The following is a 16,119-nucleotide window of genomic DNA, read 5'->3' on the forward strand; positions in this document are numbered from 1 at the left end:
TTTTTTAAATTTTTATAAATATAAATTGAAAACTGAAAATGAAATAGTTATCAAACAGGTCTTAGATGGTAAAAATATCGTAAAATTAACAAATAATTAAATAAGTTACCAACGTAAGAAATGACTTATCAAAAGATTCTTAGATTATGGTTTGATTTTTAATTTTTTTTTAAAATAAAAAATTAATTTGGTTAAAAAATAAAAAATAAAAAATAATTAATGGCCTGTGCTTCTTCTTCAATGAGTACAGTTGTCTTCGACCTCCCTCGAACTCGGCGGTCCTCTCCGATTCAGACCCCCCGAGTCTGGCCTTCCCGGTTCAGACGCTCTGCTGGGCAGACCGGGTTCTTCACCAAACTCGGTCGTTTGATCAAAGAGAAGGCCAAGAGTGTCGTCGATAAACTCTTCTCCGGATTCTCCAAGACCCGCGACAACCTCGCCGTCATCGACGAGCTCCTCCTCTACTGGAATCTCTTTGACACCGACCGCGTCCACGACGAATTAGAAGAGGTCTCTCTCTCTCTCATAGGTTGATTTCACTTTTATCCAATTTTTTCTGTCAATTTCATCTATTTACATTAGTCTTTTGAATTTCTAATTGTCTTTTTATTTTTTATTTTTTTAATTTCATCCATAAGTTATCAATTTAATCTATTTTAGTGTTTAGAATTTCTAATTTCAGCTCAATGTATGTATAATTTTGTCCAATTCGAAAGGTTTATCCAAATTAGTAACATTAAGCCTAGGCAAAGATATAATAAAAATTTAAGCTTGTTCTAGAATAAATTTTTTTCTTAACTAGGTAATGCCTTTTATTTTATTAATTATATTTTATTTTTGTAATCCTTTTGACCATTAAATTGATTTGAATTAAATATTTTAATACAGGAACTAAATAGACTTTAATTTATGTACTCAATTTCTAATTTAGGGACTAAGTAGATAATTTGACAATAATTCGGAGGCACAAAATGAAATTAACCCTTATATGATTTAAATTATTTTAGTTGTAAAGTTAGCTTTTTGCTCATTAGGTTAGGCTTACTGATTGGGACAGGGATTGAAATCAGAAGCTAAATAGATGAAATTGATAGTTTAGTGATGAAATAGAAAAAAATGACAATAATTAGTGGATAAAAATGAAATTAACCCTTTATATATATATTTATGAATGGATGTTTGTATATATGAATATTTTGATATATATTGTCAGCAATTTAGCAGCTACATGGAAGTATTTGCTGAATAAACGAGTGGAGTTTGAAATTGAAGTTCATGCTAGTTGTTAATGTGTTGTGTGAATTTTGAAGAAAATGCGGAAAATAGTATATAATTATGATTTGAAAATTATAGGATCTTTTTTTATTTTAGGATATTTGGAGAACTAATATGGAAGTATTTATTTACTGTATAAACAAGTGGAATTTGAAATTTAAGTTCATGTTAGTTGTTTGAATTTTTATGAAGTTGTGGAAAATTTTATAACTATGATTTGGAGGTTATCGTTTTATTACTATTATTTATTTATTTTAGGCTTTGCTGGGTGCTGATTTTCAGCTTCCAAGTTTGAGCAATGTCCTAGCTTGCCATAATATCCCCATATCCAGGTTCCAGCTTTATCCCACAGTAATCCTCTATGACTAGCTTGTCCGAGGCCACCTTTAGAGCATTCATTTGTATTAAATTTTAGTTTACCTGCAGATGGGATACATCAATTAATTAATCTAAGTTGGGGTGGAGAGGGGATTAGAAAGTCTGATTAGTCTCCTGAACATAATTCCTATGTTCTTGAGACTGGTTTGAATGGGGTTAGCCAAGTTTTCAAAAAGCATTTTGTTGTGATCCTTCCAAATCTGCCAAAGGGTTACAACGAAAATGAGGTACCATTTGTTACCAAAAAATAGCTTTTTATTTCTCATGTTGGAAGTAAACCATTCAAAAAAAGGTTGTTCACATCCTTGCTTCCACCAATTATGATTCATAATTTCAGTCCATACTTATTTGGATTTGGGGCAGTCCTTGAGGAGATGACTTATATTCTCACTAAACAGCCCATATCTAGGACACAGATAAGAAGTTGCCATATTCCTTATAAGTTGCAAATGGTTTGTAAGCAATCTTTTTCTCAGAATAAGCCAGAGGAAACATCTTAGTTTTGGGGGAATTTCGATCTTTCAGATCCATTTCCAATCTTTGTCATCTCTTTTCTGATTGGTAATGATTTTATAGGCAAATGCAGTTGAGCAGTTGCCATTAGAGGACCCAATCTAGGAAGAAACATCAGTGTACGTCATATATCTAGGCCTATAAATCTTGAGGATATCTTGGAGGTTTGGTTGGTTGATAAGATTAGCAAGGATATCAGTGTCTTAGTTCCCCTCATCGTCAAGTACAAAGCTAACCTTATTTGAGTCATTAACCTGCGGGGTGTTATAAGTTTGGGCTAGAGGCTACTTCCCACACCACCAATCATTCCAAAATGAAATAGATTCATCATTACCAACTCTCCACTTAACACATTTCCTAAGAGTGTTTCTGTTTTTACAGATACTTTTCCAGATGTTCCAGGATTTCTTTTTCTGGGTCCAGCTTAAAAAGGAATTATTTTTTAAATATTTGGGTTGAAGCACTTTGCAACATATTTGTTACTATCACTCAGGATGTTCGACCTAAGCTTGCTGAGGAGGGCTAAGTTTTGGTCCCTAGCCTTTCTAATGCCAAGACCTCAATCTTCTTTACTCTTGCACACATTATCCCAGTTGGCTAAATTTTTGTTGATTTTGTCAATCTCATCACATACTTTCCTAAGGAGCTCCATGGTTTGCATGTTGTAGCTGGGAATGGCAAAAGTGACTGACTAGATGAGTGTAAGGAGAGAGTTCTGGTTTTCCACCCTGAGAGTCCATCTTTTAATTTCTCAATAGTCTCATTGAAGTTTTTGTTGACTTTTTTGTAACGAAGAGGGGATCCCAAATATTTTTTAAGGACCTGGCTTTGTTGCAAGGGAGGTTGGGGGAAACAAAAAGTTTAGATTTCAGATAATTGACGTTCTGCCCAGATACCTCACAGGATTCATTAAGAACTTCCATGATGGACTTACAATTGGTATGATCAGTTCTGGCAAACAGGATAAGGTTATCAGCAAAAAAAGATGGGATAGAGAATGGCTATTTCTAGAAGCTTTTATACCTTTCAGGAGCCCTCACTAACTTTAGAGTTTATCATATTAGACAATCTTTCCATACAAACTACAAAGATATAAGGTAAGAAAGGGTCTCCTTGTCTAAGGCCTCTTTCATTACAGATTCCCTCAATGATTTCACCCTTCCAGAGGATGGCAGATTGATTATTGGTGACACAATTCATAATCAGATCTATCCAATTGCCATTGAGTTTGAATTCATTTAAGGTATCTTTAATAAAGTCCCAGGATAGTCTATCATAGGCCTTTTCCAGGTTAACTTTGCATGTCATACCACCCCCTCTGCCTTTTTTGTTTATCAAAGTATGAATGATTTCTTGTGTGATAATGATATTATCAGTGGTGTTTCTCCCAATGATGAACCTACTTTGATTTGGGCTAATAATAATAATAATATCCATGAGAGGTCTGATTTTACACACAATAAGCTTGGTGATGATCTTATAAGAGACATTGTAGAGGCTTATGGGTCTAAACTACTTGATACGCTCAAGGTTATCAATTTTGGGAATCAACACAATTAGGGTCTCATTAACTTTGTCAAGCACTTTATTATTTTGAAAGCATTTTAAAACAAAGTCACACATATAGATTTACCCACAGTGATCCAATATTTCTGATAAAATATAGCTTGCATGCCAACCTTTCTTGGTGCCTTGAAGGCACTAATATCCTTGACAGCTCTCAAGATTTCAAGGTTAGATATGGGTTTCATGAACTCATCATTCTCTTCTTTAGTAAAACAAGTTGGTGCAATATTTCTCCAATGATCAAGAATTTGAGTATAAGTTCTTTTGAAGAGATTAGAGAAGTAATATAAAATAATAGCCTTGATTCCTTCTTTCTCATTAATCTTAATTTTCCTTTTCTTGTTGATTATAGACACATAAAAATACCAGGTGTTTACATCTCTAAGGGAGATATGCTTAGATCTAGATTTTTGAAATCAAAGCATTTACTCTTGGAACAGAGTAACATTATATTGCTTAGATCTAGATTTTTGAAACCAAAGCATTTCCTCTTGGAACAGAGCAACATTATATTGCTTAATGAGGTCTTTTTCTAAGATCTGTAAATTATGAGAGAAATTATTGGTCAAAGCTCTTTGGATGCCTTCAATCCTAGCCAATAAATGTCCTTTCCTTTTAAAAATATTACGAAAGACCTCCTTGTTCCACTCTGAGACTCGGAGAGTGAACTCAAAAGCGTCATCATCATTCAAACACATTTTTCCATAGACAAAATCCAACAAAAAACCTATTCATCATTCAAAACACAAACTTTTTTCACTTCCTAAAATAATTAAATAACTAAAAAGCACTAAAATTACTTATTCCCATTGTTTACACTAAAATACAATATTATCATATCTTTTACACTAAAATACATCTTTCGCATTGTTTAGCCCTATATCCACACATCATTTGTATTAGTTTTAATTGTTTTGATCTTTCTAAAAATGGTCATTAGTATAATTATGCTAAATTTGTGAGATTTATTATCTTGTTTGTTTATTAGGCTAAAATAGTCTACTAAAAGAAAAAATAGATTAAAATAGTTAATAAGATAAAATGTCGCATCTAATCTATAATTATTTTACTTTTTCTTTCACAACCATCAAATCAACTAAAAAAAAAAAAAAACCAACTTTCAAAACACGACTACTTTAGTCAGGCTAAAATAGTCAAAAAGTCAAATAGCCAACTAAAATAACCTACTTCCCAAAAAAGGCCTAATAAAAACATAAGCTAAAAGTTTAAATCTTCCAACATTTCAACCATATTAATCTTTTAAACAAGCGGCAAAGTATACTTATAGTTCTTAATGCTTCCCTCTTATATCAATTTAGTCATTGTAGTTTTATTTACATCAATTTTACCTTCTTTTTTTTTTTTTTTAATGTTGTATCAATTTAGTCTAATGAACAATTTTTCTTTAGAAAACTGGTCTAAATTCGTGGGACAAAATATGTTGTTCACTCTCATCAAAATAATTTAGGGGTTGACGCTTATTCATTTCCGTATGGATTATTTTGTCCTTGATTTATCTTAAATTTGTTTATAGATACTATTAATTGTATTAGATCAAAATTGATATAATTAAAGCTATTACGATCATATTGACACAAGTCATATCATAGGAAAAAAGAAAAGAAAAATAGCTTGATAATATTTTAGAGACAGGAGGAATTCAAAAATTAAAAGGAAAGAGCTCAGAAACACCTAATTGATCATCCGAAGGAATCAGACAAGTGCGGCAGACCCTACCTGCCAACAAGAGGCGCAATCATCTTCGCAGCTCTTTTAGGTGCACAGTTCTAAAAGCACCACTAAGAAGCTGGCAGCCAACAAGGCAAGATGATGAATATTTACATATATGGTGTGTGTGTTTCACGCACTGTGTAAAAATAAATAAATAAATAAATTTGCTTCTTTCTGTTCTAATGTAAAACACAGATTAATGTTCCATTTTCAAGATCTATTCTAGCTGTCCCTCTCCTCCACCATCCAACGTCTTCTCCATCCTTCACCGTCAGACGTTCGCTGTCTCCCTCTCCTCCGTCTTTCCTCTCTTGCTCTGAATCTGCAGAACTGTCGTCCAGCGTCACTCTCCTCCATCGTCCGCCGTCACTCTTCTCCACTGTCCGACGTCTTCTCCCTCCTCTACCGTCCGGCATCTTCCTTCGACTTGGACTTCCACGCTCCTCCAGGTCAGTTTGTCTCTCTATGTTATGTCCTCTATGTTTCAATGTTCTTATACATATATATACATCCATATATATACATATATACACAATAGGAAATCTGTGTTCAAACAGATTTTTAGTACCAAAAGTCAAACAAATTTTAATACCAAAAGTCATTATTTGGAACAAACAAAGTTGAAACAGGTTTTGAACATAGATGTGTAACACAGATTTTTGAACATATATTTTCAACACAGATTTTGAGTACTCCAGAGCTCAATCTGTTTTTTGGAAAGTCAATTTGTTATTCTGTTTTGCAATTTGTTTGGACGCTTATTATGTTTTTCAATCTTTTTTTTTTGTTTGGAAATTGTAATCAAATTGAAATACCAGGGCTTGCATCATGAATTGATTTTTAGAAGAAAAAAAAAAATATTAAAAAGGTACTCCAGAGCTGTTTTTTAATACCAAAAAAATTGCTTTTCAAAAGCAAAAGTCATTCTGTTTTTTAGACTTGCATTGTTGATGAATATTGGATTGTAATTTGGACTGTAATTTTTGAATGAGCAGAATGGAGATTGATTCAAATAGCGGTGAGAATCCTTTATTAAATGACTGAAGAAGTTGAGGAACCTAAGAGGGGTATGTGTTTTAGCTCAAGGCAAGAAGTGTATAAATTTTATGCCAAATATACTATACTTGTTGGACTTTTCATAGCTTATAAAACACAAGTTTGTGGCAATGATGGGGAATTAATATATTTTGGGATTGAATGTTTTCGATCGGGAAAGAGAGTCAAAAAATCAGAAATAAACCCTCCAAAGCCATCTCTGTCCACAAAAATTGATTGCAAAGCAAGGGTACGAGTGACCTTACAAAAGGATGTGAGATTTATGTTAACCACAATTAACCTTGGCAATAATCATGACTTGATTCCCACCGACTTATGTCATTTTGCAATGAATAAGAAAATTCTTACTCCCGTGAAGCGAAGATTAGAAATGAATGATCAAGTAGGGATTGAGGTGTCTAGGAATTATAACTCAATGGTTATTGAAGCTGAGGGTTATGAGTCATTAACATTTGATAAGCGAGATACGAGGAATTACATTGACAGAGCCAGAAGATTGAGGCTTGGAGAAGGAGATGTCGATGCACTTCAAAAATATTCTTGAGAATGTACGCACAAAATTCGAGTTTCTATTATATGATTGATGTTGATACTGACTTTCACATTAGAAACTTATTTGGGTAGATGCAATGAGTCGGGCGGCTTATGAAGAATTTGGAGATGTTTTATTTGACACAACTTATCTCACTAACAAATATGATATGTCATTTGCTCTGTTTGTAGGAGTTAATCACCATGGACAGTCGATTTTGCTTGGTTGTGGGTTGTTATCTAGTGAAGACACTGATACATTTGTTTGGTTATTCAAATCATGGTTAAATTGTATGTCAGATCATCCTTCAAAAGCTACAATAACTGATCAATGCAAAGCTATGCAAAATGCTATAGAAATTGTCTTCTTAAATACGCGACATCGATGGTGTTTATGGCATATAATGAAGAAAATTCCGGAGAAATTGAAAAGCTATTCCCAATATTAATCTATGAAGTTGGCTTTGCAAAATGCAGTGTATGACACTTTCACAAAAGATGAATTTGAGATGAGATGGAAAGAGATGATTGCAGAATTTAATCTTTATGAGAATCAATGGTTGGGGGTATTATATGATGAGCGACATCGATGTGATAGACATTTTTTGGGCTAGCATGTCAACTACACAACGAAGTGAGAGCATGAATACCTTTTTTGATGGACATGTCAACCTGAAGACTACATTAAAGCAATTTGTTGAACAATGTGAAAATGCCTTGAGAAATAAGGTAAAGAAAGAGAAGAAAGCTGACTTCAAGTCTCGACAAAAAGTGTTTGATTGCCTAACTGTGTATGATTTTGAGAAGCAATTTCAGGATGCCTACACCAATGCAAAATTCAAAGAAGTGCAAGCAAAGATGAAGAGACTACTTTATTGTTAGCCGTGTCTTGTGAAAGAGGGTTCAATTTGCACATACTTTGTGAAGGAAGCCGTGGTAGTTTTTTGGAAGATGAAGCATGTGGACTTTATTGTGTATTATAATGCGACTGAAGTTGATGTTCAATGTATGTGTCAGTTGTTTGAATTTAAGGGTATCATGTGTGCTCACTCATTCGTTGTGCTCATTGTAAGATGCATAAATGAGGTTCCAAATAAATTCATTCTACCATGATGGAGAAAAGATTTAGATAAAAGGTACACATGCATCAAAACCATATACACTAGCTTTGGAAATGATTTCAACGCAAAGGTTTATGATAAGATGAACAAAAAATTGATTGGCATTGTACAAGTAGCTGGGAACTCTGAAGGCAAAATCAAAATTATCGACCGTGAGTTGGATGAAATCAAGGCAAGAGTGATGAAAGATGATGAGGGTGGTGGAAGTAATGTACTAACTTCTACTACTAATGTGCCACCTATTACTAGTAATGTACCATCTTTCTCGATTGGGAGCATTAATAGAAAAGCAATCAGTAATACGAAATTGCTTAGTCCTTTGGTTACTCGCCGAAAATGTCGTCTAGTTTCCAAACGAAAGGTCGTCAAAGTAGATCAAATAGTGAATCGGCTGAAAGCAAGCAAAACAAAACATAACAAATCAAAGATAAATTTCATGGTATTCTCTATTTATTTTTCAATATTGTATCATTTCTCTCTATTGAACTTATCATATATCTCTACTCATTCATCTTGGTTAATATAGGGTACTAAGGTGCTTGGAGCTGAAGCTCAATCTCAACCTCAACCTCAACCTCAACCTAGTGCACGTAGACAGCTTTATCCTTGTATGGTTGGCATGCAAAATAGTATGTATGTACCGGTACATGTACATAATATGAATTTGCATCGATCAATTTATTTTATTTGTCAACAATGCATAGTAAACTGATTTTTTCATGTCATTGTAATTGAATAGGGAGAAACAGTAAATGCGATTGGAGGCACACCCGGAAGTATGGACATTATGAAAAGACAAAGTTTGATGACTGCTCCAACCTAGATTTATGGAGTCGACACATCTCTTACCCCATCGGAAGTTATTGACATGATGCGAACTCAACAATCCATGAGTGCTACGAATCAAATTCATGGAGCTCTATCGTCTTCTTTTGTTGACTTCAATGTACATATGGACCGAAATGAGTCTCATTTTTGTTAGTTGGAAACTTGTAATTTTAACTTGGAGTTTATTTTGTGGTGGGAGTAATTTAATACATCTTTCTTTGTTACTTGATGGAGCATAATTTATGAGATTTATAGAAATTTGATGTTGCTTTGTTGTTATATTTGCTGTCTTGAAAAATCTGTCTTCTAAAACTGTGTTCAAAAACCTGTGTGAAAAAATCTATGTTGAAAAACCTATCTTCAAAAATTTTGTTCAAAAACCTGTGTCCAAAAATCTGTCTTAAAAAACTGTGTTCAAAAACCAGTCTTCAAAATCTATGTTTAAAATATCTATCTAGAAATCTGTCTTCAAAATTTGTGTTGAAAAACCTGTGTCCAAAAATCTGTGTTCAAAAACCCATGTCCAAAAATCTGTATTCAAAAACTGTGTTAAAAAATCTATGTTCAAAATATCTGTCCAGAAATCTGTCTTCAAAATCTGTGTTGAAAAAGCTATCTCCAACTTGTGTTAAATCATTCTTTAAACAAATAAACATATAACAACCTGTGTGCAAACATTCTTGAAACAAACAAACATATATCAACCTATGTCCAAAAATGCTTTAAACAAACAAACAAACATATAACAAACTGTGTTCAATCAAACATATAACAACTTGTGTTCAATCATTCTAGAAACAAACAAACATATAACAACCTGTGTTCAATCATTCTTTAAAAAGACGAGCAGATAACAGATTACATCTTCATACTTTTCAAAATTAACTGTCATATATTATAAATCTTCATACATATCATCTATTTCAACTTCTAACTTCCACATAAATTATTACATTTTGAAACCTAATACAACAAAAATTACAAGGAAGAAGAAGATCCCATAAATACAACACCAACTTCGATTTATGTCTGTCTGCAATTTTTGCATTTGCGCACTTTGAAATTGAAGTTGTTCGCTTTGAAATTGAAAGTGTTCGCCCGTACTTCGAAGTTGTTCGGTGACAGTTGCTATATTGTCCATTTGCACTCATCCTTCATGTCTACATTTGTGAATTTGTTGGCAAGCACCATCCAAGAAAAGCACTGCAATCATGACAACAATAAAATAACTTGTTTTTGTTTCGTTCCATCTCAAAAATTCAAATAACTGCTTTTTTCCGACATTTAGGACAATTTTTGTTCAAATGTGTCAAATGATTCGAGATACTACCGCTAACACTTGAAGTTGACATCTACAAAAATATGAATCCAAATCTCAATTTGTTAGAGATTGTCTCAATATGAAAAACAGATAGAGGAACATGGAGTATAATGTGCTTATCAACATAGTATCACTAGGTAGACTTGTATCAAATACAATCTTGGAATGTATTAAAGCACTTATAATTACATAAATGGAAACTGGAAGATAAGTGCACACAGTACCCATAGATTATAGTATGCTAACATACAGTCCTACTTACTCTACATACAAATTTCCACTAGAATCCTAAGATTTATTAATTACTTGAAATCAAAATACATATAGTCTAACACTAACCAATTATTGATGGGCAATCAAGGATGTTCACAACGGAAAAATTGAGCATAGGTGGTAGTTTTACAGAAGCCAACTTGCCTCCTAAACATGTCTATACAAGTGTGTTTGTGCTTAAGCACAAGGTTCTATTGGCAACATCTATCGATATCAACAAATGCCTCCAAAACTCCCTACCAAAATAGATAAGCTCATTATTCTACAAAGTATCAAGTTTTCCAAGCGTTTACAGCTATACTACATTAACCTAGGATATGGTAGTATCAGGGATATGCAGTCCTATCTTCACTTAGCAAAAGGAGCAAGAATAAACTCCAATATACCAATTTAAATAATTAAGGGCAGAATGGCAAACCAATTCAAGAACATTGAAATACAGGGCAAAGATAACCATGTAAGTAATTGATGTTCTATGCCTCCTTTCTAGATCTTTTCCAAGATAGCTAAAATTATTTTTTGGGAACAATATTTTTTCTATTCAAAGATATGTTAAAAAGTGCAAATTGGTAAAGCACTAGCTCTTTCCAAGAAAAGTCAGCACACTAGTCACTGGGTGGATAAGCAGTTGTCCTCTTCTTTGCTCAAAGTCTGAAAATATAATCTGGATAATGAGTCACTCTAAATAGCTACCCCACTCTAAATAGCTATCTATTAAGTAAACAATCTTTAGCTCCTAATTATTCCACTAATACTGAATCAAGAAAATTGTTTTACTTATTGAGATTAGGAGCTCAAGAAGATTAACACATTCATGCACTGAGCTCTGGCTTTGGACTAGAATTGCAATAACATCTTCAAGGGTCATTGTTTGCAAATGCTTGGTGTTGTTTTTCCTATTCTTCTGTCAAATTATGTTGTATAGTAATTGAATTAAAGTCTTCTTGATTCCCTATAGACTTGAGAGGAGGATTCAGACTTGAATTCCAGTTACATGGTTTTATTTATTTACTTAGGTTAGTAATTTTATTCATTAAAAGAAGCCAAAGAAAGTGTGAACCATGCAGATGGAAAAAACACAAGAGCTCCTCAAAAGCTAGCCCCCTTTAGAGCTTAAGTCTCCTTAAAAATCTGCAAATTAGGAAATTTTTTTAGCACCACCAAAACTAGAATGAGTTGAGTGTGACATTCTTCTAATTGAGGAATCTTTATCTCTAGCTCCTTATCAATATCCCCAAATTTCATGCATTTACAAAAAAAATTATATACATTTATCCTCAATTACCTAACAATTCATAGGGCATTATCTGTCACAGCCTAAGAGTTAACCTTAAAATAGATCTTTCAGCACAAATTTCAGCTAATACAACAGCTACAAATTTCAGCACCCTTATAAACCCTAGTATCATCAGTCACAGTGCCCACCACTACAGCTAATCCAATGTAAAATTCGGGCAAATCAAAATCCTCCTAAATAGATCAATGTATAGTCAAAGTCACAAAAATCTCAACACATGCGCATATATATATATATATATAGAGAGAGAGAGAGAGAGAGAGTGAGAGAGAGAGAGGTGACCTATCGAGAAAACAGAAATGTCCAGAAAAGACACGTAGTCGAGAGAAGCGAGTTTGGCGGGAAGACGGAGAGCGACTCAGTCGTCGTGAGTGTCTGGAAGACGGAGAGAGACTCGGTTGTCATGAGTGTCTCAATCGTCATCTTGATCATCGTTGTCGTCGTGAGAAGCGACAAAAAACTGCCTATCGATCGTTGTGACTGAGGATTGAGGGAGGCTCCATCGGCGAGAGACTCGAGATCTTCGCTGGGGTTGGAAAGCTGCGATCGTCAGGGTTGAAGAGAAGGACGGAGCGAATACAGAGAGAGAGTCTGAAAATGTATGTCTGAAATGAAAATGAATTTGAAATTTGAAATCAATGAGAAAGAAAGAGAAAAGGGCTAGTGAGCAGTAGTCTATCCACGCTGGCGCCACGTCGTTAGTGGTCCATTTAGTGGTGGTGAATTAGTGCTACGAAGCATTTTTGTTTAGGTGCACCAACCAGGAATCGAACCTGGGTCTGTATCGTGGCAGGGTACTATTCTACCACTAGACCAAAATGCTTCGTAGCACTAATTTACCACCACTAAACAGACCACTAATGACGTGGCCCCAGTGTGGACAGATTGTTGCTAACTCGCCCTTTTTCTCTATCTTTCTGATTGATTTCAAATTTCAAATTCATTTTCATTTCAAACATTCATCTTCAAACTCTCTCTCTCTCTCTCTCTCTCTCTCTCTATGCGCTTCGTTCTTCTCTTTAACCCCGACGATCGTAGCTCTCCAACTCCGGCGATAATCTCGAGTCTCTCGCCAACAGAGCCTCATTCAGTCCTTAGTCACAGCGATTGGCGGACTGTTTTTTGTCGTTTCTCACGACGACGACGATCGAGATGACGATTGAGACACTCACGACGACCGAGTCTCTCTCCGTCTTCCAGACCAATCATGACGACCGAGTCGCTCTTTATCTTCCTGCCGGACTCGCTTCTCTCGATTCCGTGTCTTTTCTGGACAGATTTGTCTTCTTGATAGGTCATCTCTCTCTCTCTCTCTCTCTCTATATATATATATATATATGCACTGATTTGTTGAGATTTTTGTGACTTTGACTATACATTGATCTGTTTAGGAGGATTTTGATTTTGATTTGCCCAAATTTTACATTGGATTAGCTATAGTGGTGGGCGCTGTGACTGATGATACTAGGGTTTATGAGGGTGCTGAAATTTGTAGATGTTGTGTTAGCTGAAATTTGTGCTGAAAAATCTGTTTTAAGGTTAACTATTAGGCTATGACAGATAATGCCCAATGAATTGTTAGATAATTGGGGATAAATGTATATATTTTATTTTTTATTTATTTATTTATTTATTTTTTTTGTAAATGCATTAAATTTGGGGATATTGATAAGAAGCTAGAGATAAGGATTCCTCAATTAGAAAAATATCATACTCAACTCATTCCAGTTTTGGTGGTGCTAAAAAAAATTTCCTAGTTTGTAGATTTTTTAAGGAGACTTAAGCTCTAAAGGGGGCTAGCTTTTGATAAGCTCTTGTGTTCTTCCCATCTGCATGGTTCACACTTTCTTTGGTTTCTTTTAATGAATAAAATTACAAACCTAAGTAAATAAACAAAACCATGTAATTGGAATTCAAGTCTGAATCCTTCTCTCAAGTCTATAGGGAATCAAGAAGACTTTAATTTAATTACTATACAACATAATTTGACAGAAGAATATGAAAAACAACACCAAGCATTTGCAAACAATGACCCTTGAAGATGTTATTGCAATTCTAGTCCAAAACTAGAGCTTAGTGTATGAATGTGTTAATCTTCTTGAGCTCCTAATCTCAATACGTAAAACAATTTTCTAGATTCAGTATTAGTGGAATAATTAGGTGCTAAAGATTGTTTACTTAATAGATAGCTATTTAGAGTGACTCATTATCCAGATCATATTTTTAGACTTTTGAGCAAAGAAGAGGACAACTGCTTATCCACTAGTGACTAGTGTGCTGACTTTTCCTGGAAAGAGCCAGTGCTTTACCAATTTGCACTTTTTAACATATCTTTGAATAGAAAAACTATTGTTCCCAAAAAATAATTTTAGTTATCTTGAAAAAGATCTAGAAAGGAGGCATAGAACATCAATTACTTACATGGTTATCTTTGCCCTGTATTTCAATGTTCTTGAATTGGTTTGCCATTCTGCCCTTAATTATTTAAATTGGTATATTGGAGTTTATTCTTGCTCCTTTTGCTAAGTGAAGATAGGATTGCACATCCCTGATACTACCATCTCCTAGGTTAATGTAGTACAGCAGTGAACGCTTGGAGAACTTGATACTTTGTAGAATAATGAGCTTATCTATTTTGGTAGGGAGTTTTGGAGGCATGTGTTGATATCGATAGATGTTGCCAATATAACCTTGTGCTTAAGCACAAACACACTTGTATAGACATGTTTAGGAGGCAAGCTGGATTCTATAAAACTACCACCTATGTTCAGTTCTGTCCTTGTGAACATCATTGATTGCCCATCAGTAATTGGCTAGTGTTGGACTATATGTATTTTGATTTCAAGTTATTAATAAATTTTAGGATACTGGTAGAAATTTGTATGTAGAGTAAGTAGTACTGTATGTTAGCATACTATATGCTATGGGTGCTGTGTGCACTTATCTTCCAGTTTCCGTTTGTGTAATTATAAGTGTTTTAATACATTTCATGATTGTATTTGATACAAGTCTACCTAGTCATACCATGTTGATAAGCACATTGTACTCCATGTTCCTCTATCTGTTTTGCATATTGAGACAATCTCTAACTGATTGAGATTTGGCTTCATATCTTTGTAGATGTCAACTTCAAATATTAGCGGCAATAACTCAGATCATTTGACATATTTGAACAAAAATTGTCCTAAATGTTGGAAAAGGGCAATTATTTGAATTTCTAAGACGGAGTGAAACAAAAACAAGTTATTTTATTGTTGTCATGATTGCGGTGCTTTTCTTGGATGGTGTTTGCCAACAAATTCACAATGTAGACATGAATGACAAGTGCAAATAAATAATATAGCAACTGTCACTGAACAACTTCGAAGTTTAGGCAAACATCTTCTATTTCAAAGCAAACAACTTCAATTTTAGAGCGCGCACAGATGCAAAAATTGCAGACAGACATAAATTGAAGTTGGTGTTGTATTTATGGGATCTTCTTCTTCCTTGTAATTGGTGTTGCATTAGTTTTGAAGATGTAATAATTTATATGAAAGTTAGAAGTTCAAGTAGATGATATGTATGAAGATTTATGATATATGATAGTTATTTTTGAGAAGCATGAAAATGTAATCTGTTATCTGCTTGTCTGTTTGAAGAATGATTGAACACAGGTTGTTATATGTTTGATTGAACACAGTTTGTTATATGTTTGTTTGTTTGAAGAATTCTTGGACACAGGTTGATATATGTTTGTTTGTTTCAAGAATGTTTGCACACAGGTTGTTATATGTTTATTTGTTTGAAGAATGATTGAACACAGGTTGAAGACAGCTTTTTCAACACAGATTTTGAACACAGGTTTTTTAACATAGATTTCTAGATAGATATTTTGAACATAGCTTTTTTAAGACAATTTTTTTAACACAGTTTTTGAAGACAGATTTTTGGACACAGGTTTTTTAACACAAATTTTTGGACATAGGTTTTTCAACACAGGTTTTTGAAGATAGATTTTTGGACATAGGTTTTTGAAGACAGTTTTTGGAAACAGGTTTTTTGAAGACAGATTTTTGGACATAGGTTTTTGAATATAGTTTTTGAAGACAGGTTTTTCAACACAAATTTTTTAACATAAATTTGAACATAGCTTTTCTAACACAAAATTTTTGACATAGTTTTTGAAGTAAGATTTTTGGACACAGGTTTTTGAAGACAGGTTTTTTTAACACAGATTTTTTAACATT

At 33.9% G+C, this 16,119-nt stretch overlaps 1 protein-coding gene across 8 annotated transcripts in view; it reads left to right on the forward strand.

Moving 5' to 3' along the window:
* The first annotated feature begins 229 nt into the window (after nt 1–229).
* The window catches only part of LOC114295690 (cell division protein FtsY homolog, chloroplastic), a 165,080-nt gene continuing 149,190 nt past the window's right edge, over nt 230–16,119 (forward strand). For 7 of the 8 annotated variants that reach the window (XM_082869680.1, XM_082869681.1, XM_082869682.1 and 4 more), the window contains exon 1: nt 230–510. In XM_082869680.1, the coding sequence (XP_082725806.1) occupies nt 241–510 (270 nt within the window). In that variant the 5' untranslated portion in view covers nt 230–240. Of the gene's footprint in view, nt 511–8,697; nt 8,801–8,910; nt 9,279–16,119 lie in introns of those variants that run through there. The other variant, XM_082869676.1, reaches the window with a different exon arrangement.

Source organism: Camellia sinensis, chromosome 5 (genome assembly GCF_055761805.1).
Source record: "Camellia sinensis isolate YWXY chromosome 5, ASM5576180v1, whole genome shotgun sequence".
NCBI classification, from domain to species: Eukaryota; Viridiplantae; Streptophyta; class Magnoliopsida; order Ericales; family Theaceae; genus Camellia; species Camellia sinensis.